At 43.7% G+C, this 27,609-nt stretch overlaps 1 protein-coding gene across 10 annotated transcripts in view; it reads right to left on the bottom strand.

Moving 5' to 3' along the window:
* Cdk5rap2 (CDK5 regulatory subunit associated protein 2) overlaps positions 1-27,609 on the bottom strand; it is a 177,919-nt gene that overhangs the window by 57,616 nt on the left and 92,694 nt on the right. For 4 of the 10 annotated variants that reach the window (XM_090330524.1, XM_090330519.1, XM_090330521.1 and 1 more), the window contains 6 exons: positions 24,742-24,872; positions 23,323-23,432; positions 22,016-22,144; positions 14,909-15,001; positions 12,773-12,954; positions 3,177-3,615 (listed from right to left, as the gene is read on the bottom strand). In XM_090330524.1, the coding sequence (XP_090186650.1) occupies positions 3,177-3,615; positions 12,773-12,954; positions 14,909-15,001; positions 22,016-22,144; positions 23,323-23,432; positions 24,742-24,872 (1,084 nt within the window). The remainder of the gene's footprint in view (positions 1-3,176; positions 3,616-12,772; positions 12,955-14,908; positions 15,002-22,015; positions 22,145-23,322; positions 23,433-24,741; positions 24,873-27,609) is intronic. The other 6 variants (XM_090330520.1, XM_090330526.1, XM_090330523.1 and 3 more) reach the window with 3 other exon arrangements.

The following is a 27,609-nucleotide window of genomic DNA, read 5'->3' on the forward strand; positions in this document are numbered from 1 at the left end:
TGAATTATACACTTGATTAAAACAGATGAACTGCAGGATATCATCGCTATTTTTTTTTAGATAATGGAGAAGAAAGCTGAGATTAAAAGAGGAACTACTTGAGACCTGAGAAACGATCTTAGTCTTTCCAGAAGCAGAATGAGTACGCTTGCTGCCGAGCATGCACAGTGCTTCCAAACAATTTCCCACACTGCTCAGATAAACTGCTTTTTCGCAATGTGTGAGAAGTAATGCACCTGCTACCCGGCGAGTGTAACTAACTGTAACCCCTCTATACATTACCCCGACAATAAATTTAAAAAAAAAAACAAAACTGCTTTTTCAGAGCTCACAGGATGAGGGATGGCACCACCTCTGTTCTCCATACAAAGAACAGAGATGTCAAACATGTACTCCAATGTAATGCAGCACGAAAGTTCAAGGGTCAGGCTCAAACCAGTTTTTAGATTCCAAGGCTTGATTAGGAAAATTAAGATACCATCAGCCCTGGAATTCAAGACAAGATGAGAGGGCAAGTTCAGGATCTAGAACCATCTAGGGGTGACAGAGTCCACCTAAGAGAAGACAGATGTTTTAGTAAGAGGGCTGGGAAATAACAGCATTTGCTGGCCCTGGGTCTTTAGCTGGCCCACCAGTCTTTATTCTTGGATCCAAATCTATGTGTCATATGGCAGCAGAAGAGATCTGCAAGTGCACAAATGCCAACGCCAATTTCAAGCTGGAAGACTGCCGTCAGCCAACCTAATGCTGGTCCTAAAATAACACCACAAAAAATGTTGCCTTATGGCCTCCCAACAGTCCCACTTACCACCTTATTAATGATGGAAGATTGGAACTTGTTACTGAAGACCGGAGGTGTGATAGGAACTCACACTCTGAGCTCTACCATGTCACATACAAGGTACCTCTGCAGACCCTTACCACATTTGACCTCGAGATCCATGTCACACTGACCCATCCAAGCCAAGGAGGAGGGCACAGGTGCCTTACTATTTGAGTACTCAATGTGGGCCAGTGGCCAACTCAAGTGACCCCAGGCAGGTCTCTGCAAGACCAACCTCTAGCCTCTATATCTGAGCCATGGAAGCAGTCTGGTCTGTCTCACAGGACACCAGAGCTCTAGCTTAAACTACAGGATTAATCATTCTGACACTATCAAACCATTCAGAAAATGATTACCTTCTCTCTACTTTGCAGTGCCAGAGTAGAGGCTCCCACGCCCCCAGGGAAGGCAGACTCCTGTCATTTCCTGCTACCTCTGAAGCCAGGTGAGTTCAAATCCTCTCCCTGACAATGCCCAGCTGAGTCACTCTGGACAGTATGCTGGGCTTCTTAGTGCCTACATGGCTTCTCATGTAAATGATCAGGATGCTTACCAAACCCAGACACTTCTGAAGAAGATTAAATAAAATAACAAAGAGAATTTAGCATCATCTGGTACATATGGCAGACGATTAAAAATAAATACTTCCTTCTTTCAGAAAACACAGAAAGGACAATCTCAAAATTTTATATATATATATTTGATATATATATATATTTGGGAAAATTAAGTCCATTCAATTATCTAATTTTCCTGAAGCCAAATGGAATCTCCTGCACAACAAGAGAAAAAATAAACAAAAAACAAAGTGGGGGTGGGGAGAAAACACCTAGTTTTCCTAATACACAGGTATGAATTAAAGTAGTTGGGGCAAATGAGAGCACTTCTATTCCAACCAAATTGCACAAATTTGCATTTTGAGTACCATTAATATAATGGCAGTGTATTTTTTTCGGGGTCTCTACTGATATCTTTAGAAAACCCTTTTCTGGAAATTACAGTTTGGTCACATAATTTAAAACAATCAAAAGCAATTTTGCTAATGATATATCTAACTCTCTTTGGTATGCACAAAAGCAGTAATTTAGTGGTCAGAAAATAAACTTAATTTTCCATTCTGCTGCTATGAAGCAATGTGTACTACAAAACAGCCATTGGAAACAAGAATCTCCCAGCCTTCCATGGAACTCTATTAGAAACAGAACCCATTTCCTTCCCACAGAATGTATCTCCCTGACACTGGTTCTCAACCCAGCCCCTCCTCCCAAAAGAACTACTACATTAGTAAAATCAAGAGTTGTCTGCTTTTGAACCACCTGGCATATTTGATTATCTTTGTAGAAAAGCTTAGGGGGAAAACCTGAACTGAAGGGAAATCAACATGCACATAATCACAGGAACCCCCCTCCACACACAGACACACACCATTTCAGGTCCCCCAGGCTGGAGGGAAATGACCAGGGAATCGGTACAGCTATGCAGTGGGCACCCCATTCACTTCTGGCCAGCCATGAGCACTCAGGACTTTACTTCAAACAGACAAAGCCCTCGGAATATCTCTCTACCATAAAAGTCCTCCTAAATAAAATCTAGGTTCTCACTAAACTCCTACTCTAAAGTGGGGTTATTACTATTTTATTGCATCTTGTAGAAGGAAGTGTCTTCAGTAGGTGAACCCTGTGTGGATTTGGGCACATTCTCTCACAAAGGAATGCTAAGGCAGTTACCATGGGGAAACATGTCTCTCATACAAAATGTGAAAGACCGAGCTATACATGACATAGGAACAGGACCCCATGAGGGTTTTTCTTCTGAAGAAAGAAAAGTGGCATGATTAAATACAGGAGCCCCAATATTGGAGATTTACCTCAGTGGAAGAAATGTTTGCCTTCCTTCAATCCCCAGTACTGACAGCAACAACAAAAACAGAACCAGAGGGCAGGGGCAGGGATGGGGCAGGGGAGAGAGACGGAGGGTCATGGTTAGAAAGGACATGCATCGGGCCGCGAGTTTGGCCTAGTAGTAGAGTGCTTGCCTAGCATGCACAAAGACCCAGGTTCGATTCCTCAGTACCCCACATACATAGCAAAAAGCTGGAAGTGGTGCTGAAGCTCAAGTGGTAGAGTGCTAGCCTTGAGAAAGTCCAAGGACAGTGCTCAAGCCCTGAGCTCAAGCCCAGGACTGGCAAAAAAAAAAGAAAGGACATACATCTCCAGATAAGAGGCCAGGAGTAGTACAGACAAAGGAGACACAAGAGTCTCTTTCTGCATGAGAAAGTAGTGGCATTGGAGGTGATTTTTTAAGTCTTCTGTTTCTGTAAAATAAAGACTTTATTAAATATATCTCGACTTACTTTGTTGGTCACACAGGGGAAGGAGAGGAGAGTGGTCTGCAGCCTTGGCATCCCACACAAGTTCTCTGGCTGGGGCTCAGTGCTGAACATGGCATCTGTCACCATCTCTTCCCAAGCCTGTTTCTGCCCCATATGTATGGCCCTGTAGGGGTCTTCCTCCACAGTCAAGGTCTGCACTGAGGCATCTTTCAGCTTCGTCCTCTCCACTCCGCCTGTCTTTATTAGCTGGGCCCTGCCAGGGGACTCCAGTCCGTTGTGTGGCTTGGCAAAGGGGCTGGATGGGGCAGAATGCCCAAGTTCTCCTCTCAGCTGAACAGCTATTTTCTTGAGCATCTTCTCTGTTTTACCAGCAACGTGTTCTCCAGAAGCTTCCTGCTCTGCCAAGCATACCCGCCCGAGAAGCAGTTCTCGTAGAGCTTTCAGAAGGTCTGGCCTGTTTCTCCAAAGGAAGAAATGAGATGATAAGCTTCCTGCTACCACCTCCTTCCCAGGATTTCCCCATAGACTCCTGTCTGGATTCTACCACCTGAAAAGAGTAAGACCCCAAACAACACAACAAATGCTCCCAAGTACCTCAGTCCTCAAACGGGGCTATGTCATGAAGAAGGGTAGAACATGACACAAGGTACACACCCAGTGAGTGGGCCACATGGATATGGAGTGCAGGTTGGCCAAGGCAGAAGGTAGTAGGATCACAAGGTGTACTGCCCTACCCCATGCATTACAGCCCTACCCATTTACATTTGGGGAAGTGTAGATTTGGAAGAACTATGCACGCTGGCTCATCCATAGGTGACCAGGGCCACTGCAGTACATAATAGCTACTAAGTAAATATGGAAGGATGCCTCATTAACTCATGTGCAGGTATAGCACAAAGCACATTGGCTTAGAAGGTAGATACAAATAGCTGAGGGTGGGACATTCACTTAGCACAAGGAAGGCCCCAGGTTTGATACCCAAGACTGCAAATAAATGTTAAAAATTAAATAAGTAATAAGTAAAAGCTTGAGTCTGGCAGGATATCCCTGTAATCCCAGCTCCCTGGAAGTCAGAAATAGGAGGATTGTAGTTCAAGGTTGGCCTGGGGGAATGCTAGCATAAGATTCTGTCTCATAAACAAACTAAAAGCAAAGTAACTGAGGTATGACTCAAGGGGTTGAGAACCTACTAAAAAAAATTATGGTGTCCTGCTTCCACCTGAATACCAGAACAGAGATGTAGAAAGATAGAGGGAGGGAGTAAGGAAGGGAGGGTGGGAGTAAGGAAGGGAGGGTGGGAAGAAGGAAGGGAGGGTGGGAAGAAGGAAGGGAGGGAGGGAGGGAGGGAGGGAAGGAGGGAGGGAGGAGCAAGCCAACAAAGCACTGTGGAAGTATGGGAAAGCTGAGACCTCTAACAGAAGCAGGAAGAATATCTCAGTGAAGAGAGCACTGTGGAGTCAATGTCCCAGGCTCCATTACCCAGGGTGGGGTCCCAGATGCCGTGAGTAGCCACGAGACCAATCCTAACTGTACATCCTAACTGTATTGGCTTCCTCCCTATCCTATGCTTCCTGAGCCTTCCTTCACATTGCCTAATGCCACATCCCAAACAAATTGACCATGTACATATCTCAGACTCTACCTTCCAAGGACTCAAAACTAAGCCAATACATGAAAACCTGGATGGTGCCTTATGGGATCTTTCTGAAATCTCCTTTGTAAGTTTGGTCTCTGGGCCCAAAACCACCAGCATGACTTAGACTGGCCTTAAAGCCAGGAATGTCAAGAGGTTTGGGAGGGTTCCAGGGTAACAATGCAGTGTCCAAACTGGGGTTGCAGGGAGAATGTCAGAGGGAGCTTCTGAAGTAGAGGGCGGCTAACTGGGGGAGAGGATGGGACAGCTGTGCATGGACAGCACAATGACCAGAGCCATCGATGTATGGAGAAAGGAGGAAGCTGGGAAGCCTGGCTGGGGAAGATGAAGTATTACACAGCATGGCGAGGTCTAATCCCAGCAAGGACAGCAAGACAATGCCACTAAAGAATGCCTCAAGGTCTGCTACAAGGCGGCAAGTCAAGGTACATGTAAGTATCCAAACATGAGAAAGAGAGGAGACAAACCTAGAGTGAAGGCAAATGAAGAGAGAATAGACACAGAAATTCAATCCCCAGGATATAAGAACAACCAGCTAAATGTCTCTTCCTAAGACCTTAGATGGCCAAGGTAAGGCAATTTTAAAATTGCAAATTTAATTCAAATTTACAAATTTAAAATAACAACAGAGTCAGGAAAGTAAGGTTAGTGATTGTGAACATAAGCAAAGCAAACTTGAACATGTCTCATGTACTTGTACATGGCTCATGTCTGTAATCCTAGCTACCCAGGAGGCTGAGATCTGAGGATGGCAGTTCAAAGCCAGACTAGGCACTAAAGATGCTGAAGTGGCACTGAGGCTCAAAGGGATAGTGCAGTAGCCTTGAGCTGAAGAGATCATGGACAACACCCAGGTCCAGAGTCCAAACCCTATGACCGACAAAAACGGACCAAAAAAAAAAATTCAAGACCAGAAAGCTGAAGCATGCCTTGACTGAAGGGCATAGACTAAAGATGGGAGGCAGGTGAATGGAAAGAGAAACAAGGGATGAATACAGTCGTAGTACTCAATGTACGTAAGCGAAAACTGAACTGGGAAATGTGTGGAGACAGGGGGGGATGGGGTATGTGGGGGAGAACGATGGAAGGACTATATGCACTGTACACAGAAACCAGCATGTTACATCAAGACCCCATCTATAGTTATCTAAAAAAACAATTTACAAAAAAGGGAAAATCCAAGAAATGAGAGAATTCACACTTAAGAAAACAGAAATCAAAAAGATTTCAAAATCATCCAAAGGTAAAGGAAGAAAACAGATTCATAAGGAAAAACAAGGAAGTGGTGAAGTTAAGACAAAGAAATTACAGGGACAGGCTTGGAAGGGGCAGGCTCCCAGCAGAAGGCAGCTGGAAAGCAGTCATTTCCTTATAGAAGAATGTAGGCCAGGGTAAGGCCACCCAGCCAGTAAATAGAAGGAACAGGATCAGTCTTTATTACATTACTTATTGTTGCCTTCTTCCTTTAGTTCCTTCTTCCCATCTTGTTTCAAGAAACCTTGTGAGACAGGCAAGATGCTACTAAGTCCAATTTCACAAATCCTGGCCTCCCCTCCCTCGGATCTTCATGACCACAGGAAATGACAGTATCCATGTTTATTTCCTCTGCTGTGTCCCTCTGCTACTCTTCTCATATCTAGATCGGTCCAGATCAAGAGCAGAGTAAACTAAATTCAAATTAAACAACTACAGAAGACCAAAATGGGATTTCACAAAAAATTTTAAGCTAAAATGAAAATGTATGGCACATTGCTTACTTTTAATGTAACATCATCTAAACAGCACAACCACACTTTAAAAATATCTCTGGCATTCCAAATATCAGGAAATGTTAAACTAAATGTCCTCCCCTTTCCCTCTTTAATATAGGTAAGAAATAATGACAATTGCTATTTGGCTATCCAAAGGAGGACTGTTACTCACCACCAAACAACACACAATAAAGCTCAGGAGAAAGACTTTACAAATGGGTAATAAATTGTGGTAAAGAAGGCCAGTGCCATACACTAAAGTGGTAGTGCTATTAAATAAAACAGCTAAGTGTGACTCTGCTGGAAATCTCAATAGTGGACTCATTAAGCTGTCACTGTAATCAGGATCTTTGGGATGATTTGGTCCATGGGTCTTGTCAGAGGCTCAAATGGTGTTTCTCTGCCTTTCCTGGGCACCTATACTAGGCAGAAGTTATAAGAAAAGGCACTGACATGTACTAAGACGTACCATGTGCCAGGTCCCCTTTTTTCTTTTTTTGCCAGTCCTGGGCTTGAGCTCAGGACCTGAGCACTGTCCTCCAACTTTCTCAAGGCTAGAGCTCTACCATTTGAGCCTCAGCACCACTTTCGGCTTTTTTCTATATATGTGTTACCAAGGAATCGAACCTGGGTCTTCGTGCATGCTAGGCAAGCACTTTAACCCCCACTAGGCCAAACTCCCAGCGAGCCAGGTCCTTTAAATACACTGTCTCCTCACTCAGACTGATATGGGAACTATTATTAACCTTATTTTATGGAGGAAGAAAAGGGCTCCCAGAGATTGAGGATTCCCACCATGCCCAACTCTCCCACTACCCCTACTCCCCTAGCAAAGTGGCAGAGTAAAGATTAAAATCCAGAACATTCTGATTCTAAAGAAGCACTAACTCGAGCCAGGAGTTTAGCCTAGTGGTAGAGTGCTTGCCTAGCATGCACAAAGACCGGGGTTCGATTCCTCTGTACCACATACATAGAAAAAGCCAGAAGTGGTACTGTGGCTCAAGTGGTAGGGGTCTAGCTTTGAGAAAATCCAAGGACAGTGCTCAGGCTCTGAGCACAAGCCCAGGACTGGCAGAGAGTCCTGGGGGCGGGGGGGGGTGGAGAAAGAAAGAGAGATGGGGGAGGAGACAGAAGGGGGGGAGGGAGGCAGAAAGAGAGAGAGACAGAGAGAGAGACAGAGAGGCAGACAGGAAGCCAGCTAGATGGTGACCATGTGCATATTAATGATAAATAAGATAACGGGTAATGGTAAGAACTATGAATGGGAGGGAAAAAGAGTATGGATGAAATCTAGAAAGAAAGCAAAGGAATGTAGATTCCCTTTCAGTGGAATAGTGAGGAGAGACATCTTTATAGAACTGCTGTCTCCCTGGGACATGGCTAGTTAACTGTTGAAGGACATGCATTCCAGGTAAAGGGAACAGCCCAGCAAAGCCCATTGGTGAGAACATCGGATGCATGTGGTAAAGAAAGAAGATCCATGTAGATGAGGCTCAGTGAATGAGTCATGGGTGATGAAGACAGAGATATAGCACAAACCTCTAATATTACTCCAAGAACAAGAGAAATCCACTAGAGGGTTTTATAAAGGATGGAACAGATATGGCCTGCTCTGAGTGTTAAAAAGAGCACTGGCTACTCTATAGAGAAGAGTGTACAGGGACAGAAATGGAAGTAGGAAGATAAGAAAGAAGGCAAGCCCAGGACTGGCAAGGGGGGGGAGGGGATCAAAAGGCAGGAGTAGAGATGTGAAGGGGTGGAATATGCAATGCAAGTTGGAGGTATAATCAGAGGACTCACTGGTGATGAGAACTGAGGAACCTACAACAACAGGTAGATGGAAATGGTACTAACAGATAAGAGCAATCTGGGGAGAAATTGGTTAGAACAAGGAGCTAAGTTCTGGACAGATTAATGTGGAAATGTCCAGAGCAGAGCTAGTTGTGTTACTTGGAGTCATACAGTATACTGTAAAGAGAATGCAATAAGGTAGAGTGTAGCAAGGCAGAGAAGAGAAAGGGGCTGAGAACATGGCTCTGGGATACACCATCACTGTCCAGCAAAGAAGAATGAGGACAGGCCAATAAGGCAAAAGAGAAACAGTCCAGAGAGAATAGCCAGCTGTTGCCGAAGACCAAATACTGGCCAATGAACTCCAGAATATGGAAACTTGCTGACTTGCGAAGTACAATGAAGAGTATGAAAGCACTTAGAATGGGATAGAGAGAGAATAAGGAAGAAAGTGGATGTAGTAAATATAGACTATTATTTCAAGAAATCTTCCTTCAGATGGGAATAAAGTCATGTTTTTTGCTTATATAAATGTTTTTATCTTGTGTGATTGTTGTTCTTAATGTACTATGTTATTTCTCTTCTCTTTTTTTGCCCTTTGGTTAATCTCATATTATTACTGTGGTATCTGACTTTGTTACCTGGTATATTTGTTTATTTATTTGAAATAGGAAAGGGAAGGGGGGAAAACAAGATGATTGGAAGGGGGTTGGGAGAGGAAAATGGGAACAAAAACATGAGAAGGGGTATCAATATTTGAGAAGTAATACACCTACTACCTGGCAAACTGTAACCCTTCTATATATTACCCCAACAACAAACATAAAATAAATAAATAAATAAATGTTTCTATAAGAAGAAAAGAAAATCTAGTACTGCAAAAGAGAGAAGGAGCTAAGAGAACAGAAACTAAGCCACAGGAAAGAGCTAGTATTAGATAGACTCAGGACTATTTCTTCTATTCCAGCAGTAGGAAAGGCAGGGTTTAGAGGCAAGCAGTAGCTGGAGTTCAGTTGCTTCTGTTTTCCTCAATGAGGTATATAGACCAAGAAGAGAGGTGGCAGTAGGAAGCTGTGTCACGCTGAGCAATCATTTCAAAATGAGTTGAAAATGACTTGTCTCCTGAATGTGTAGCAAGATCACCTGACTCTTCCCATTCAAGGTCCTAAAGATGGTGAGGTCTTAGATACACAATCTATTTTCAAGAACTTGCCAAGTCATCTCCACTGCATCCTAAATGAGCCAGTCCCCTTGGAGGTTTCTCTGCTGACCTCTCTGAAGTCCCTGCCAGCGTCACATGCCAGTGGTACCTTACCTATCCATCAACCATGCCCAAGGAGCAGAGTCAGGTCTCCTAGGATGTGGCCTCTCTACTTATATTAGTTGGAGCTCAAAATTATATTAGCCTTTCAAAAAAATCTCAAATAAGCATGCCATCTCCCAGGTGGTTCCCTTTCAAATGTTTATAATTTTTCAGCTACCAAATATCACACTCAATTTTAGGCTATAAAGACTAAATCCTTAAAAAAAAAAAAAAAAAAAAAAAAGGGGGACTAAAACCTTTAAACCTTTAGATGGTGGAATCCTGAGCCATGTCCTCTAGTGACTGGAGGCATATAAAGACAAGGCCGGAGATCCCACATATGGTAAATGCTGCAGCAGAGGAGAAACTAGCCGGCTGATGCCTCACCATCAGTCAGCTGACATCACTCCACCTTCAACAAATGAGTTGCTATGGCAGAAAAGTACAAGACAATTAGCTAGGCAAATGTAACTAGTAGATAATCCATGTCCTAGTCCATCCTAGTGATGAAAAGGTATAACTAGTTACTCCAAACCTGCCTACACTGCTAACTCCCTAGGCCTTAGGCTAGATAGCTAGAAGGTAGAAGAGATCAAAAGCTAAGGGGAGGCCGGGAGTTTGGCCTAGTGGTTAAAGTGCTTGCCTAGCATGCATGAAGACCCGGGTTCGATTCCTCGGTACCACATATATAGAAAAAAGCCGGAAGTGGTGCCGAGGCTCAAGTGGTAGAGCTCTAGCCTTGAGAAAGTCCAAGGACAGTGCTCAGGCCCTGAGCTCAAGCCCAGGACTGGCAAAAAAAAAAAAAAAAAAAAAGCTAAGGGGAAGGCATGAGCCTAAGTTCATGAGAGATATTCACTAGGCAGTCCCAAAACAGGCACAGTACTAACAGTGCCACAAATCATTGTAGCCACTGTACTCACTGCACATGGCATGAGTCTTACCTGGGCAAATGGGAAAGGGTGGGAATAATTGATGACACAATTTAAGTAGTAGTGTCCAAAGACCTAACTTGGCTCTGATGTGAACTATACTCTCATTTAAGATCTTCTTATAAGATCTCCTTATAAGATCTTCACGGGATAAATAAATATCATCACACACACACCACACACACCACACACACACCAATCCTTCACAGATAAAAAAACAAAGAGGCAGAGAGATGGTACAGGATCTAAACAGAGCAGACAGAAGCCCAGAGCTACTTTTTTTAATTTTCTATATTTTATTGTCAAGATAATGTATAGAGTTGTTACAAGTTACATTTGTCACGTAATGGGTGCATTACTTCTTGAACCTTGATACCCCTTCTCATGTTTTTGTCCCCTTTTTACCCAGAGCCATTTAAAACCTGCTTTTTCCAGTGCAATGACAATATGTCCACACTAAAGGAATTTTCTAGGCAGATGACTAGTATTTCCTTGACCAACAAGAATGTCATCACCCAGAAAATTCTCCAACAAGCACTATCAAAAATAGCAAGGGAATGTTGAGTTTCCAAATGCCAGCTCCCATCTTTGTAAGATTATTGGCAAAGCATGTAACACTGTCATGAGAGTCAATGGGACCAGGATGTGAAGCCTTTAGCTGGTGCCTGGCCCAGAGCACATGCACAGGTTGGGCCGTCAATATCACCCTGGGATCCATGACCCCATCATGACAGGGTCAGTAGTGTAGAAACACAGTGCTCAGAAACCAAGGGTTAGGCTGAAACCTAACCAAGGGTTAGGGCTGGCAGAGGAAATTTATTCTAACACCAGCACTGGCCAGCAATAGGCAGAAAGCATACAGTAAAGAGAGCTGCAAGGTAACTGTATCCAGGTAACTGGATACAGGAGTCACGGGAATGCTTATAGTACTGGTTTATAAAGTACTTTCTTTTAAAACTAGGTTTAAATTTTTTAAAAATTAAGAGATCTAAAAATACAAATATGGAAGACTGAGTCTCTCAGCACCTGTAAGAAAGTAGGTTGGAGCTCCACAAGTTGAGACCCTGCCCACTGGACTCTTCACTGGATGAGTGTAACACTGTTCCCCCAGTTCTACCTCACTTCACCAAGACAACATTTCTCCAGTGCTGGCTTCTGCATCAGATACAAGGTAGGGATCCCAATGTGTACGAAATCCTTCACTTCTGGAGAACCATCTCTGGTCCCCTAACTTCCCACGACAATAAACCAGAATAAGCACGAGCATGGCCCCCCAAGAGTACTCATGCAACAGACTGAGGAGGATTGGACATGGTGAGTTCACAGGCACAGCAAGTCTCCATAGTCCTTCCACCTAGTAAACAGTTACAAGGCTCAGCCCCTGATGTCAAAGTACCAGAGTGCTGGGCTCTTGCCAAGGGTTATGGCAGTAGTTCCTGACTATAGTTCTCTATCTGTACCAGTAGAGAAACAAACAAACAAGCAAACAAAACTACAAGAGAACCACTACAAACTAGACATGTTTTTCTTGGCCCTCATAGCAACCCTGAGAAGTGGTCAGACAAAGTAGGCACTCGGGAATAAAGGCACAAAACTTGCATAGCTGCCAAGCTCAAGCAGTTGTCATGAGTGGACGAAAAAGAATCTGAAAGGAGAGAAATGGCTCATAAAGGATTCATTTACAAAATACAAATGTACTGAATGTTTCTTGGTTTTTGTTTCAAGGAAAACAACTTGTAGTATTTACTCACGTGGGAATGAATCCCAGTAGATATGAGAATTCTAGTTCAAATTTAACATAAAATAGCAGAAGCACCTCTACAATATTATTTCTAAGCCACTGCAGAAATGGAAGATTCCAGGAGGGCTGTCTCCTCTCCTTCCTGACTCCAGGTCTTCCCAGGACTCTCAGGACTAATTCTCCAGGAAAGCACGTTCTCTCTCTCTCTCCCTCTTCCCGCTCCCCTTTTCCCCCCACCCCTCCATAATGGGCCTGGTGTGAGGCATTGCTGAAGTCCCTTCCCAGCACATAGCCTAATTACTTAATTGCACGACTGACAAGATTCTTTCCAAGCCATTTCAAGGGCTCTCTCAGGTACAATGCACAGTACACCTAAAAGCATTTAGCAAAATGAACGTGTTCTTCCCGTAAGCCAGAGAGGCAGAGTGACACCTAGACCCACATCTACCTGGATTCCAGCAGCAATGAGGTTTTCTCGTGGAAGAAAGGCATAAGCAGTCCTAGGAGTTCTTCTAGGTGCTGGTCCCCAAGGTGGCCAGGCTTGAGGACTCCATCGTAGTCTAAAATATTGGTGTCCATGTGCCTTAAATATCCATTTTTGCAGCCTCCTTTAGCATGGTCCTCTGCTACCTGCAAATAACAGTATTTGGTCAAACAAATACAAAAGAGGAAAAGGATATAGGGGGAGAGGAAAGGGAGGTAAGAGAAGAGGGTAAATAAGTAAAAGTAAATGAAACAAAGGGAAAAGAGCAGGGGACTGTGGGAGTACAGGCACACAAGTTCACTGTAAGGCAGAAGAGGCATTTGTATCACTTGTCACCCTCAGTTTCCTCACCTATGTAATGGGATAGTATGCTACTTCCTTATTTGATTCTGAGTGAAAGATAACAGAGTCAGAGTAAGAATCTGACTAGCTACAGATGCACTGTGGACATGTAGTCTCCTACCCTACAGCCCTCTCCTTAAAAATGATTCCTAAGAAAAGTAGGAAATTGCTGGGTACTAGTAGCTCACATCTGTAATCCTAGCTACTCAGGAGGCTGAGATCTGAGGGTCACAGTTCAAAGCCAGCCTGGGTATGAAAGTCCATGAGACCCTCATCTTCATTTAACTACTAAAAAAACAGAAGTGGCGCTGTGGCTCAAAGTGGTAGAGCACTAGCCTTGAGCTGAAATGTTCAGGGAAAGTGCCCATACCCAGAGTTCAAGCCACATGACCAGGGTGGCAGAGAGAAGACAGGTGTGACATTCATGTAATCAACAATGCTGTGAACATTTATTACATATTTCTAATTTATCTTCTTTATTACATATAGAAAGCTATGTTACTCAGGAGCTCTGTACTAATTAGTGGCTTTGCTAAGAATGGTGGAGTGCTCAGTCCCTTCAGAGGTGTTATTGTGAACCCACCTTCTTTGGTCACTGGGATCCCAAAGGGGGGACACCAGGAGGCATCCGTTCAGGCTTGTTCTGGGCATGTTCTCAAGTGTTACAATTAGCATTTTCTCTCTTTTATCCTAAGCTATAAATTTCATCTACAGAGCTATAAATAACTCATCTTGATTTCATTACTGTTAGTGATATACACACCAGCCATCACCACGATCTTTCCACACTGGGAAGATGATTAAGATTTGTTAAATGGAAGACAAGACCCACATAAATGAGTGGTTATTTATAGGGCCTTGTTTGCCCCCAATCTAGTTATTAAGTCCACCAATAAGCACAAGAAAGAAAAATCTAGAATATAATCCTAAAAATAGTTATTAATCATTTATTGAGCACTTATTACCTGCCTTTCTATTTAAATAGCAAAATAATCCTAAATGGAAATGTTACTATCACTACTGATAGGAAACTCACACTTACAAGTTAACAGAGGGGTAAACAAGGTCAGAGACACTGGTGTCAGAGACACTGGTGTCACAGCCAAGGCTCAAAATCAGGTGTATCTCATTAAAGCCTTCATTTCCCCTTGCTTTACTCTCCAAAATTGTTGATATTTTAGCATCTCCAATTCAGGACTCAATGAACTCGAGCATACTGAAGACCCAAAATGCCAAACTGGTACCCCCAGCTTCTGCTGCCTCCATCATTAAGTTCTTCATGTTTCTGAACTCTGTTAACTACAAATGTTTAATAGCAATGCAACTTGAATAGCATTCTATGGGGCTGGATGTCCAGATGATATCCACATTGCTTCAAGATCAGGTGGCTTCAGAGACCTGTCCGACTCCATTGGTGTCCCCTGTATACACACAAGGGTTCTTGTGCCATCTCTGTCACTGACTTACTTGGTGCCCGGGATAATCACAGGCCTGTTTTCAGTGAATAAAATGCACAGGCTGGTTACATAGCAAAACATCTGTCCTAATCCAATATCCAATCCCTATTAGTTTACAACCACCATATTTTTATTTGCAACTATATTCCTTCTCATGTTTCATGACTTCTGACTCCCACTGGCATAACAAGTACTCAATACAGATGGAATAAGCAAACACCCACTGGACCCATTACAGACAGGAGATGGGCTGGGCATTGAGAGGAACACACGGAATATAAGTGAGCTGCCATGTTCCTACCTCATTGCTCTGCTGCAATCGTTGGTCACTCTGGAAATGGATCTCGCCATTCTCTTCCATTTTGATCGTGTCCTCGTCTTTACTAGCCAGAAGCTATGTAGAGCATGGAATGGTGTGAAAATGCAACTCCAAAAAAAGTGTGCAGCGTGAATATGCATGAGAACATCAATGATGTCTTTTTTCCAAAATGTAGAATAAAAACACAAACAACAACAACAAAAGAGGCAGAAAGAAACAAAATGCCAAAGCCAGGAAATAAAAATTAAACAAAGTTAGAGTCGCTGGTTCTAGCAAATCACACACAGCTGCCTGGGATCAAGCATAATTTAAGGACAAGATTTCCCAAGAAATAACTAACAGCACTTCCCTGGCCCTGGTGTGGTCTTTCTGCACAGCTGTAAATTGAATACGCAGTCTGTTCTGCTGCTGCCATTTCTGCCTTTGCTAAATCCACTTTCGGATTATATAAAAGTAACAAGATTTTGGAAAATAGCTTTTGATGGAATTGAAAATATCAAACAGCAAAAAAAAGGCAATAAATGAAATTTATGGTGTGCCCAATTTATTCATCACTTCCCCTTATTTAGCCCAGGGCATAAACCTCTTGTTAGACTGTCACACATCAGAGATGGACAGTCCTAGCAACGCTGCCATTTTGCTGACAAAAAGTCCTCATGGCTAATGAGAAGAGTATCAGGCTTTGCCTGATGATAACTTGATGCTTTTAGAAATGAAGGACAGTTATTTACAGTGACTGCATAAATCTCAAATGCTTTAAAGAAGCATAAATCGCAACACTTCTTACGGCTTTCTACCTTCTTCAGAACAGACAATATAAAGTTCTCAAGCTAGCAGGATCTCAGCTTTCCATAACAGCAAAAATTCTAGTCATGAGACATCTTGATTAACCAAATAAAAACTAGCTGTAAGGGTTGCCATGCCAAGGAATGGGGACAAAGCTGTTTCCAAACCTCACCGTGCCACAGAAGTAGTTAGTTCTGCACTGGGCAGGTTAAAGCCACAGGATGTGGGTCAGCTGTACATAGGAGATAGCTATGGTTTGATATCAACAGTCTGATTCTATGAGTTCCAAGGTTCAGTCAATTACACCCACAACTCTCCCAGCCCAGTTCAAATTCTTCTGATCTTCTTGGGGAAAAAAAAAATCTTGTTTTTGTTAGAAGAAAAGTAAAACAACTTTAGAATGTCATTTTATAGAAAGGTCTAAGGGTCAGAACATATGCAACCTATCACATGCCAGTGTGAGTCAGGATCAAAGAGAACCAATGCCCATCCTCCCAGCCCTGTAAGGGACTGAGCACAGCAGACATGCACAATGCTTCCACACATGGTAATCCTCTTTACTGGCTCCTTCCCTTGTTATTAAAACATTCTCAAGTGAAACAGACCAACTAGGACTTATCAAAATCATTGTTAAAAGTATAAACATAATAAACCACTTGAGAAAAATGATCATTTTCCTCCTTTCTCAACCTGCGTATAATAATAGCAGGCAGAAACAAAGCAGGGGCCATTTCTTATTAAATGTGACTCAAGAATTCTACTCCAAGACATTTAACCAAGGAAAATAATGCATGTCCACACAAAGCCTACTGTGTGAATGTTCACTTATCTTTACCCAAGTGTATACTGACAGCAGAATGAATAAACTGTATATGCACAGATAGACACAGACACACACAGACACACAGACACACAGACACACAGACACACACACACACACACACACGCATGCACGCAGCAATAAGATATTCGAAGAGGAACTATGGATTTATGTACCATGGATGAATGGTACATGCTGAGTGTAAAAAGGTTATATAAAAGAGAATACTGCATAATTACATTTATATGAAAGTCTAACACAAACTAGGTGTGATGGTATACATCTGTTATCCCAGCTACTTAGTACAGACAGAAAGACTGTGATGTGAGGCCAGCCCAGACAAAAAGTTAGTGAGAGTCCACCTCAGAAATAGGAAAGTACCCGTGTGTGATCGTGCACAACTGTAATCCTAGCTACTTGGGAGGTGAAGGTAGAATGTTTTAGGGGGCCTTTTCTTTGTCTGCTACCTCCAAGATGAGTCACATGGCACCAAAAGGCTCTGGTCCACCTGTTTCTTCTCTGGTGTCCCAAGACAAGATGTGTGTCTGCCCCTCATCATTTTCCTCCAAGGACCATTGTCCACCTGAGCCCTCTTGGCAGCTGGACCATCTTCTTCCTGGGAGTGCTACGTAACTGTGGTGATGGAAGGAAGTGATGACTCTTGAGGGCCACAGATGGTGAGGTTCAAGGTCCCTTCCCACAGGTGGTGACTATGATGCCAACCTTTTGGAGGGGGGGCTCTTTTCCCCAGAAATGATATTCATTCCTCTGTATTCTCTGGTTCTTCCTGGCTTAGGCTGGTAGTGGCGCTCTCTCCTCAGGGAAGGAGGGGAGACAAGGAGAGGCAGGGCTGGGGGTACATGGCTCTGGTAACTAATCTTTTGTTAGAGGCCCAGGTACCACCCCACAGATGGTCCTGGATGGCAAGGTTCTGATCAAGGACGAATCCATTGCAGATGAAGCTCTGGGCACCATCTCGATCTAGCTTAAGAATGGTACAGAAGCTGCCACTGCTGTCATCAATTTTAATGTATCCATTAAAAATAATTTAATTTTAAAAACTAAGTATATGGCTGGGGGCTCACATCTGTAATCTTACTACTCAGGAAGCTGCAATCTGTAGACTATGGTTCAAAGCCAGCCTGGGCAGAAAAGTTCCTATGAGACTCTTACCATTAATTAACCACACAAGAACTGGAAGTGGAGCTGTGGCTCAAAGAAGCAAAGCACTAGTCCTGAGCAAAAGAGCTCAGAGACAGTGCACATACCCTGAGCTGACACCCCACAACTGGGGGGGGGGTGCTAAAAGGTGGATGTTTGACCTAAAATTCTGTTAAATCTACACTTTTCATAATATAATGTTAGGGGAAAGTTTCTCTCATCTTTTTGGTTTTATTTTATTTTCTTGCAGTGCTAGGAATCAAACCCAGGACCTTGTGCAAAGCAGGAAAGTGCTGTACTACCCAAACCTCTCTGAGCATTTTTTCTTTAAGGTCTTAAGTCCCCAGCAACCTGGTCATTGAGCTCTGTCCCTCTCCAAGCTGCTAGAAAGTGTCACTGCAACAAGTCCTTTGTGTCCACGAATTACCCATGGAGGTCTTGAAGACTTCCCGGTCCAGGAGATAAAATCCACTTGAGGTGAGACAGGAAGCGTGCAGAAGCCCCGCCTAGGACTGTGGACTGGAAAAGCAGCTCCTCCCACACACAGTTCCAAGTGGAAGCCAGCAAAGCATCTAAATCATTCTGCCTTTCCAGGGCCACAGGCACCTCACTACTGGACACTGAAACAAACACTGACCTCTTCTTCTTACCTCTGCTGATGCTGCTCAAAATCAAAATGAGCTCTCAGTTTCCAGCCGGGGGCAGATCACATGATTTAGGCATAGAAACGCCCCTCGTGCTAAGTATGACTTAACCATTTTCAAAGGTAAAAGCACAAGCTCCCACAGAGAGCTGTGAGCCATAGTGCCCAGGCAAACTTGACCATTCATCCCTGTGCCCGCTGTCCCTCCTTCATTTCCCTCACTGCTCGCCCTGTCCTCTCACTCTCCTGAACCTGCCAGGCATGTGACTCATGGGAAATGCTGCTGTTTGTCTTTCTTTCCTGTGCTCTGACGATGTGGCACACTCTCCCTCCACAGAAGTGCACTCTGCCTACTGGCTCGGGGGTCCCTGCTGCCCCTCTGGCTCTCTCTGGCTCTGCTGTACCTCAGGTTCCTCCCTGTGGAGTAACTAATATCCCAGGATAGGCTGGGCACCAGTCTCTGTGACACAGTAGACACAGCAGCACCATGCCTATCCTCAGTTTCCCCATCAGCACCTGCTGCCCCTGAAAATACTGCTTAAAGAATAAGAAATGAATAAAGACGTACTCAGGATATGAACTGGAGCCAAAAAGTTCTCAGGGCTCCCTCTGCTCTTGCTACTCAAAGCAAGACCCTCAGGGCAGTAAAGCAGTCTGACCTTGAGCTTGTCAGACCTGAAGGCCATCCAGGCCAGCTACAGAAACAAAACCTGCAGCCTTCCAAGATCCCAGAAAATCTGTACATCACTTGCACTTTACAAGTACCTACTGCCCGGGTGTTAAGGCAACTATGTGGAGCCAGTTGTCTGCTACTTACTAAACAAAAAAGAACAGCTGTGTTTTAATGAATACCTACTACAGGACAGGCACAGTACCAAGGGATTTATAAGTCATGGAAAACTCATGACAACTTATGAAGTTGAACTGATACAAAGCTCCTCTTAATGAGATTAGATCTAGTGTGACAAGATATACTTTATCCTGTAGGATAAAGATATACTTTATCCTGTAGGATAAAGCATAGTCAAACAGCGCCCTCTGTGTGTGCACCACTACTGTCCACTGCAGTCACACATGATCTATTTCTTGTTCAACATGATGACTCTATACATATCTGAGCTCTATTAAATTGTGCTCCTATATCCATGTTTTCTCTCCAAAACAAAGTGTAGTCTCAATCTTCTAGCTATCTAAGAATGACAACAAACCATCAGGCCAGGAATAGCAGCTGTAGCCAGTTCCTGCTGCCACATAGCATCCTAGCACCATGCCTCTCAACATACTGCATCACCTAGTAATGGGAGGTCCCCAGACTGCTCACGTCATGCTGCCCACGCTCACCACCCTGACATACCCTGAACGTCCCTTCATATGGCAATTCCCCATTAAATTCTCCTTACCAACAAGTAACAACCAGCAAGTAAGGATAAGAAGGTAGGGGCTTGCATCTCTCTTTCCATTGCTGCAGAGGAAGCAATGCAAAGAAACAGGAAAAACTCTGCTAGGAACCCCAAACTATTTCTGTCCCTTTTAAAATTAGAAGCTGTTGTGGGAAAGTATCTGAAAATAAGTGTTATGTTTATTGCAAATCTATAACTGTCCTTTGACCTAGTAATTATACATATGAGAATATACTGTAAGGGAAACTAGCCTAGACTCAGAAAAAGATTGCGCACAAGGACCCTCAATATGCAATTTGTTAAAAAGCAAATCACCTGAAACAGGAACTTTCCAACCAGTGAGGCTAAGATGGCAGACAATGCCATAACATCAGGACAACTGAAGAAAATGAAACACAAAACTGTACTATAATGTATGCACAAAGAACAAGTCCAAATTGTGAACTATGTCTTTTTTACAATAATGGAACTGGAGGGTCCTTTATTTATTTTTTGAATTGAAAACACAAAATATATTTGGTTTTCCTCACTCACCATCCTCTCCTGATTTATGAGACTGAAGAGATGTAGCACTGTGCCCAGCCCCTGCTCAGCAAGCCCTGCTGCCAGCAGAGGCTGTGGACCACAAAAAAGCTCTGGTCTGTTTCTGCCTGTTTGTTTCTGGCAGCAAGAGACTCACATGCCTCTCTTGAACAACAGGCCTCTTCTGCCATCTCCCTCCACTGTAGCCCTGCACCGCCTCCCTCTCCTCCTCCGCTCTGAACTGCAGTGAGCACGCCATCTTCCCATGCAGATCTTCTCAAGCACTGTGCTGGAAAGCACAAGGCTATTCGCAGGGAACGTCACATTGAAGTACAATCTGACAAATGACTCAAATCACAATCGTCTGGTATTAAGATCTCAGAGTGGGCAGAGGAAAAAGCCAGTGTGCTCCAAAGGACAGAACGGGACATTTAACAAAGGACAAATGAACAAACAAAACTCGCCATTTATAACTCGAACAGAGTTGGGGAGGAACAAACTGCTTATTCAAACTGCTGCCTCAGAGGAAGCAAACCAGGAGACTTGTTTCTCCCTAAGTGGCTAGCAGTTACTCTTGGTTTTCAAAATTATCTGGAGCCCTGGAGGCCAAGATCAATAATAGTCCCTGACTCGAGGAGAGCAGATGGCCAGAGCACAGCGTAAATACCTCTGAGCAGCTCCCACTCTGGAGGTGGGAGGAGACAGCTGGAGGCTGACAAACCTTTCCCAAGAAATGAGATGACGCCAGACATGAACCCGCACCCAGACAGTGCTCCTGGCTGAGTTTAAGACAACCCAGCCTAGATTTTCTTCTGCACCTAAGGTGAGAAAAGCCACAGGCTTGAGAGACAGTGTGCCTGCAAATAGGACAAGGTTCTTCTGGGGGACTTGGAAAGCTAAAGGGTAAAACAGCATGGTCTTCTTTACCAGCACAACTTCAGAGCTCAACCTGGGCAGTACCAGATCCACACATCTCACTGATGACCATCACTACAATCACCACAGAGACCCAGAAATGATCAGGATCGGTCACCAAGGAGGGTGTCTATACAGCCGTGCTTCAATGCTAATGCACTGGTTAGGACTGCATCTACATTGACCAAATTATCCAGCCGACATGGCCACTCTCCAGGTCCTTGTGAGACCTTATCACTCTTCTCCATGTGCTGTCTCAGCACCAATCCAAGGGCTGGGTGACAGTAGTCCAAAGGACCACAAAGGCAGGCACAGTGGCTCACATCTGTAATCCCAATCACTCAGGAAACAGAGATCCGATGGATGGATGGTGGTAGAAAGGCAGCCGAGGGAAAAAACTCGGTGAGACCCCATATCACCAACAAAGTAAAAGTAAGTGTGGTGGCTTCTGCCATATAATTTGAGCTATGCAGAAGACACAGGTAAAAAGATGATAGGTTTGCTGGGCCTGGGCAAAACAAGACTCTTATATGAAAAATAACCAAGCAAAAAGGAGTTAGAGACAGATCATGTGGTAGAATGCTACAAGCATTAAGTCCCAGAGTTCAAAGTCCAGTACTGTCCCCCAAAAGCTTCACAAAATATCAGATGTGTTATTGGAAGCATGTATGGCACCAGAGAAAGCCTGCAGACAGACCTACTAGCCAAAGCAAGCCCCTGGCATCCCATTGCACAATAAAGGGAATTTCAGTTCAAGACCAACTCCAGGACAGATGCAGCCCTGAGAGAGCAATGGGCCGCTTTGTCTTTGCAATTAGACATGACCACAGGTCTCTTCTTACCTCTACCTGTTGTGTGGACTCAAGTGTGCCACTACCCTGGACACCCAAGCAGGAGATGTCAAAAATAGTTTTCTTCAGATGCTGGTTGTCGGTGTACAGTTCCTTCACGAGCTGTATGAGGTCACTGACCTGGAAGAAAAAGAACCACCTCTGTACCGCCGCCAATGGGCCTGCAGTCTCCAAAACCCCCAGCTGTATACCAGGTTCCTACAGATCATGAGCACAGCACAAGGGGGTGCCCAGTTACTGCCAGCCCACTCTCCAGTACAGCAAGCCTAGTACTCCATGTTGCAATTATTTGTTTTCATGTGTGTCTTCTGTGTCACAACGTGAATTATTCCATGACAGAATCTCAGTCCCAAACACAAGATAATTTTATAATAAATTACGCACTTCCTATTCTTAACAATGGTTGTTCTTAGAACCATGAAACCAAACCACTGATCAGCAAGCTGAGAAGCTTAGTTTAAAATCAGATATACCAGGGCTGGGAGAATAGCTAGTGGCAGAATACTTGCCTAGCATGCATAAAGCCTCAGGTTAGATTCCTCAGTAGCACATACACAGAAAAAGCCGGAAGTGGAGCTGTGGCTCAAGAACCACAGCTTGTGTGATTGTTGTTCTTAGTGTACTATGTTATTTCACTTCTCTTTTGTTGCCCTTTGGTTAATCTAATATTGTTATTATACCTGACTGTGTTACCTGGTATATTGTATATACATTTGATTATTTGAAATAGGAAAGGAAAGGGGGGAAAACAAGATGACTGGGAGGGGCGAGGGGGGAGGGAAATGGGGGAAAAAACATGAGAAGGGGTATCAATGTGTGAGAAGTAATGCACCTACTACCTGGCAAATATAACTGTAACCCCTAAATATATTGTAACCCCTAAATATATTACAATAAAAAATTTTAAAAAATAAATAAAACCACCTGTTGGCTCTTCTCTGTATCCCAGGTATGGGAGCATCAGGAATAAACATGGCCTAAATGACCATTTAATGACAGATCACAGAAGGATATCAATCTGAATCAGAAACAGAGGACAGTTGAGTGGCTCAAGGAAAGGTGGTTAACTATTCTCAGAGAACTCTCAGAAGAAGAGCAGGCCTGGGCTGAGGGCTCTGACCTGGGCAGAAGGAATAGCCCTGGGTGGGGGCGCCTGGCCAGACAGCACACACCAGAGAACAAGGCAGAAGGGCAGAGGTGAGGAAAGGCTTTTCAGTAGCTACACCTCAGAGATCAGGAACCCAAGAGGCAACAAACAACAACAGCAACACCAAGTACAAAAGGTAATAGGTCAATACCTTTCTCTTAAGTTCTTCTTGAGAAAAATGTTCCACTTGAAACCGATCGGGTTCTTCAATGCAAATACTCAGATAAGATGTTTGATCACTATAAAATGAAAGTGGTTCCTCTGTTCCAAAATAAGATTAAAAGGTAGAGAGAAGGGGAAGAGAAAAGGAGTATAAGCAACAGCCATACAAGCCCGATCCCAGTGCAATACCCTTAAAATAATGGGGGAAGGGACAGGAACCCACACAGGGAGTTTAAAGCACCACCTTCAGAGAAAAAAAAAACAAAAAAACAAAAAACATTTCCTCTATTCTACAGGCTGATATGTGAATGTATGATTTCATCTTGGGCTGCAAGTTTTCACTGTGGCCAATTCTGATTTATGATCTGCACATCAAATGCTGAGCAGGAAACTATTCTGAATGGCACAAGTAAATAGTGATTTCGGTTTAAATGACCAAGTGATTCTGTTTAGGTGAGAATACAGAAAAATCAGATATGACCCCTGGGGTGGGACTCAAGGCAAACAGAGGACCCAAGGTGTTTTCCTGATCCAAAATCCTTTGTAGGAAGCAAGTACAAAGCTAAAACCTGCCTGCTGAAGCCAGGACAGAAGGTCCCAACCACCACACACCACATTCTAGCCATAGCAGAAGAAGTGGAGGGGGATACTCATATCCATAAATGGCATCTTACTTAACACACATGGGTAAGTGTTGCTGTGCCTCCAGTAAAGGGTGGAGTAGGTGAGAGCACTGGATCTCAAAGACATACAACCCTGGCTCAGATCTGAGCAAATCAACCCACCCCACCCTATTTCACCCCCAGCTAAGCTTCTTCACCTGTAAAGAACCTAGCAGGATGACCATAAGGATAAGTATTGAGCAAGAGCCCAGATTGCACCTTAGATAGAGTAGGTACCAAGGAAATGCCAAATCTACCCACTACTGCTCTCCCCAGTTTTTAGCAATGTGCCAGTCACTGGGCATGAACTACACAAAGATAAGACACCAACCCAGACTGCAAGAGGATCAACATCTAGCAAGGGAGGGAGCCACTGTGAAGGGCATGGTGGCCATTCCACAGACCCGGAGCCTGCAGCTCACTGGATGTATCTGTAATGCTAAGGATGACTTTTCAACATGCAATAGCAAACTGGCCACAGGTTTGTGCAGCAGGCTGAGCCCATTCAAAAAGGGTTATTCACCACATAAAGGGACTGCGAGTTCCTGGGGTTTTCTACACAGGAAACAATCCTGCCACAGACCTGCTGCGAAACCAATAATGTGCCAGGTCCCTCGACTAGAAAGGCTGAAGCAAGGCTAAATAGGATTGGATAAGCCATCATCAAAACAGTCCTCAAAATCACTTCAGACCTTTTCCCTCCATGTGGAAAAGCCAAAGGAAAATGCATGGAAGGGTACGTGTACCTTCTCGCCTCCGAATTTCGCTTATCTGTTCCTCCAGGGTCTTTTGTAAATTCCGATGTGCGAGGACATCCTGCTCCAGTTGCTTCCGCAGGGCAAAAATGTGACTCAACTCAGCCTGCAGGTTGTTGACACTTGGTAAAACAAGACAGCAGAAATGTAACACAGACCTGTTTGTACTTGAAGAAGCAAAGTCCAGTGAGCCTTTTGTGATGTTTATGTCACTTGTCTGGTAACAAAAGTAAATATGTGCTTAATATAGAAACTTTAAAATATAACAGAATAAAGAGAACAAGAATTAGCACAATTTGACAGTCAGCTAACATCCTGGATGCGGCATTCCCCCTTCCATCATCTTCTCTATAATCTTCCATAGGGCTCAAATAACATTAAGTATGCAATATAGAACTCGGCCTTTCTTGTTTAAAATTTCCCACATTTTCAGAAATTATTTGCAGTATCATTTCAATGATTACACAATGAGATAAGATGAATGTTCTACTATTTGCTTCAATTCATCCTCTATTAGTGGATGCTTGGGTCAGTCCCACAATTTTGATACAGATACATATAAACAACTAGGTAGGAATTGCCTAATTCTCCAGAATACTCCCATTATTTGCTATACTGTCTTGAGAGATTGGGCATGGAAGGTGTGCTTTCCCAGAGCTAGAGCATCACCTGGCACTCGAGATTCAGAAAGGAACAAATGGAATCTCTGTGTTTCCATTAAACAGGCCATATGGGGGAAAAAGCAGATATGAGGAAGGAAGATGATGATTCTACAGTTAATGCGCAAAAGGACTGATCTAGGGGCTATTGCAGTGCACACCCACTGTGAAAGGATTTTTATCCTAGAAGGAGAGACATCAATGTGATATGATTCTTAGCCATACAGACAGTCTGCATGGAACCAGAAGCCACAACGCAAGGAGGCCTCCAAAAACTTCATTAATTATAAAGCCTGATGGGTCCTGCCCAACAGAAGTTGTGCAGTTTCTAACAACTGTGGTTAGAAATGTTGTCTCTGCACTGCCTACTGAAATCTTTGAAGTAATGCTTCATAGTCCAAGGAAGTAAAGGTTTCATGTTATTAAATGTAAAGTAAGTGTCAAGAGGCTGGGGGATGTCTCCCAGAAAGACTTTGATGTCTGCCTATGCAAGGTACACTGATCTCAAGGGCTCAAATCCAGCTCCCAGAACAGCAGGAGGCCTCTCTGATGACCCCTGCAGGCATACAATGGCTGCACATCCCTGCCCTAAGGAATACTCTAACACACTCACCTTGTTTTCTAAGAATTCCCAGCAGTGGAATTAGCAGAACATAAACAATTTCAAAACCCTTAAAACATCTTAGCAAGTCACACCTTCCTTATTAAACACAGAAATATTTCACTCTCTATCCAGTGTCTGACCTATAGTTCCCCGAACAAACACATCAACACTGAAATTATTTGTTAAAAAATTATTAATATATGGATTTTTCTAGGAAGAGGGACCATAAGCTTTTCACCATATTTTTCCAAAAGATTTTTTTTGCACTTTTGCCCCCACATGTGAAGGAGATATTGCTTTTCTGAATATTTGCCACAGATTCAAGCTCCCTTCTTCAGAGATTTTTTTCAGCTCCATCCACAGAATTGTACACATAAATCAACATGCACTGGAAGAAAAATAAGCCATTATGCCTAATCTGAGCGCTGCTTTAAGGATGGTTCACTGTGAAGCCATCTCTGTGTGAGGGAAGGGGCCCTACTCGCAGCTTATACCTGATTCCATTTCAGTCATAATCATCAATTTATACAGCTGACAGAGAACCTTCCAGAAGTGGCAGTGCACAGTGCTGGCTCAGAGACCCTCTACTGAGACATTTCACCCAAGAGGAAAGGTAGTGGTGTCAGCTAAGCTCCCATGATTAGGGCTGGGGAGAGCTAACTGCCACCGTCCCTCTTCCTTCCTGACAGGGTGAAAAGAACACAGCTGCTGCTCCATGCCCACCCGTCATTTCTGTTTTCCCAACTCCACACTCTTTTCCAAGTGTGGAGAGTTGGAAGAACAACGGTGTTTTTCTCAAAGAAACCAGAACCCAGCGCATTCTTGTTCCAGGAATGGGTTAGGCCAAGGAGCAGCCAAGGCAGAAAAGAGGAGTCGAAGAGACTGAGCTCAAAAGACAAACATGCCACCACCACTGGCTGGGTGCCCCTGGGTAAGTCCATTCAACTGCCTCCCCTGTGAAGTGGGGACACTAATACCTTCCCTTGGAGGCTCTTGAGGGTTAAATGAGATACCACAGGGGAAAGAGCTCCTCACACACATGAAATGCTCAAGAGACATTTCCCTCCTGTATACCACAGCAATCTTCACAGACAAAACACAGGGACAAAAAACAGGATTTAGGACTCCAAATTCCTGAATTTCGGGAGCTACAGCAGTGATTCTAGTTTCATGTGAAGATGATTTTCCCCCAAAGAACATTTGAAATGTGTGAAAACATTCCTGATTGTCTCACTGGAGTGGGAGTGCTACTGGCCTGTGGGTAAAGCCAGGGATACGACTAAATGTCCTACAATGCACAGGAGAGCCCTTCTCCTGTGATGGTGATGATGATGATGATGATGATGATGATGATGATGATGATGATGGTATGATGATCTAGTCTCAAATCTTAATGCTGCTGAGTATAGCATCCCTGGGTGTGTGCTGTAGAAATCTTTAGACCAAATAGCAAGCAATTTGCCCTGCTCCATCTCTCTACACCCAGGTTCAAGAAACCGGAAACCAGGGCCATCTGGCTATAAGCTATCCCTACCCTCTCCTTGGCCCCTACACTGTTTTGAAGCAAATCACAAGATATCCTCTTACTCTCAAGAT

Source organism: Megascapheus bottae, chromosome 3 (genome assembly GCF_031878675.1).
Source record: "Megascapheus bottae isolate mThoBot1 chromosome 3, mThoBot2.hap1, whole genome shotgun sequence".
NCBI classification, from domain to species: domain Eukaryota; kingdom Metazoa; phylum Chordata; class Mammalia; order Rodentia; family Geomyidae; genus Megascapheus; species Megascapheus bottae.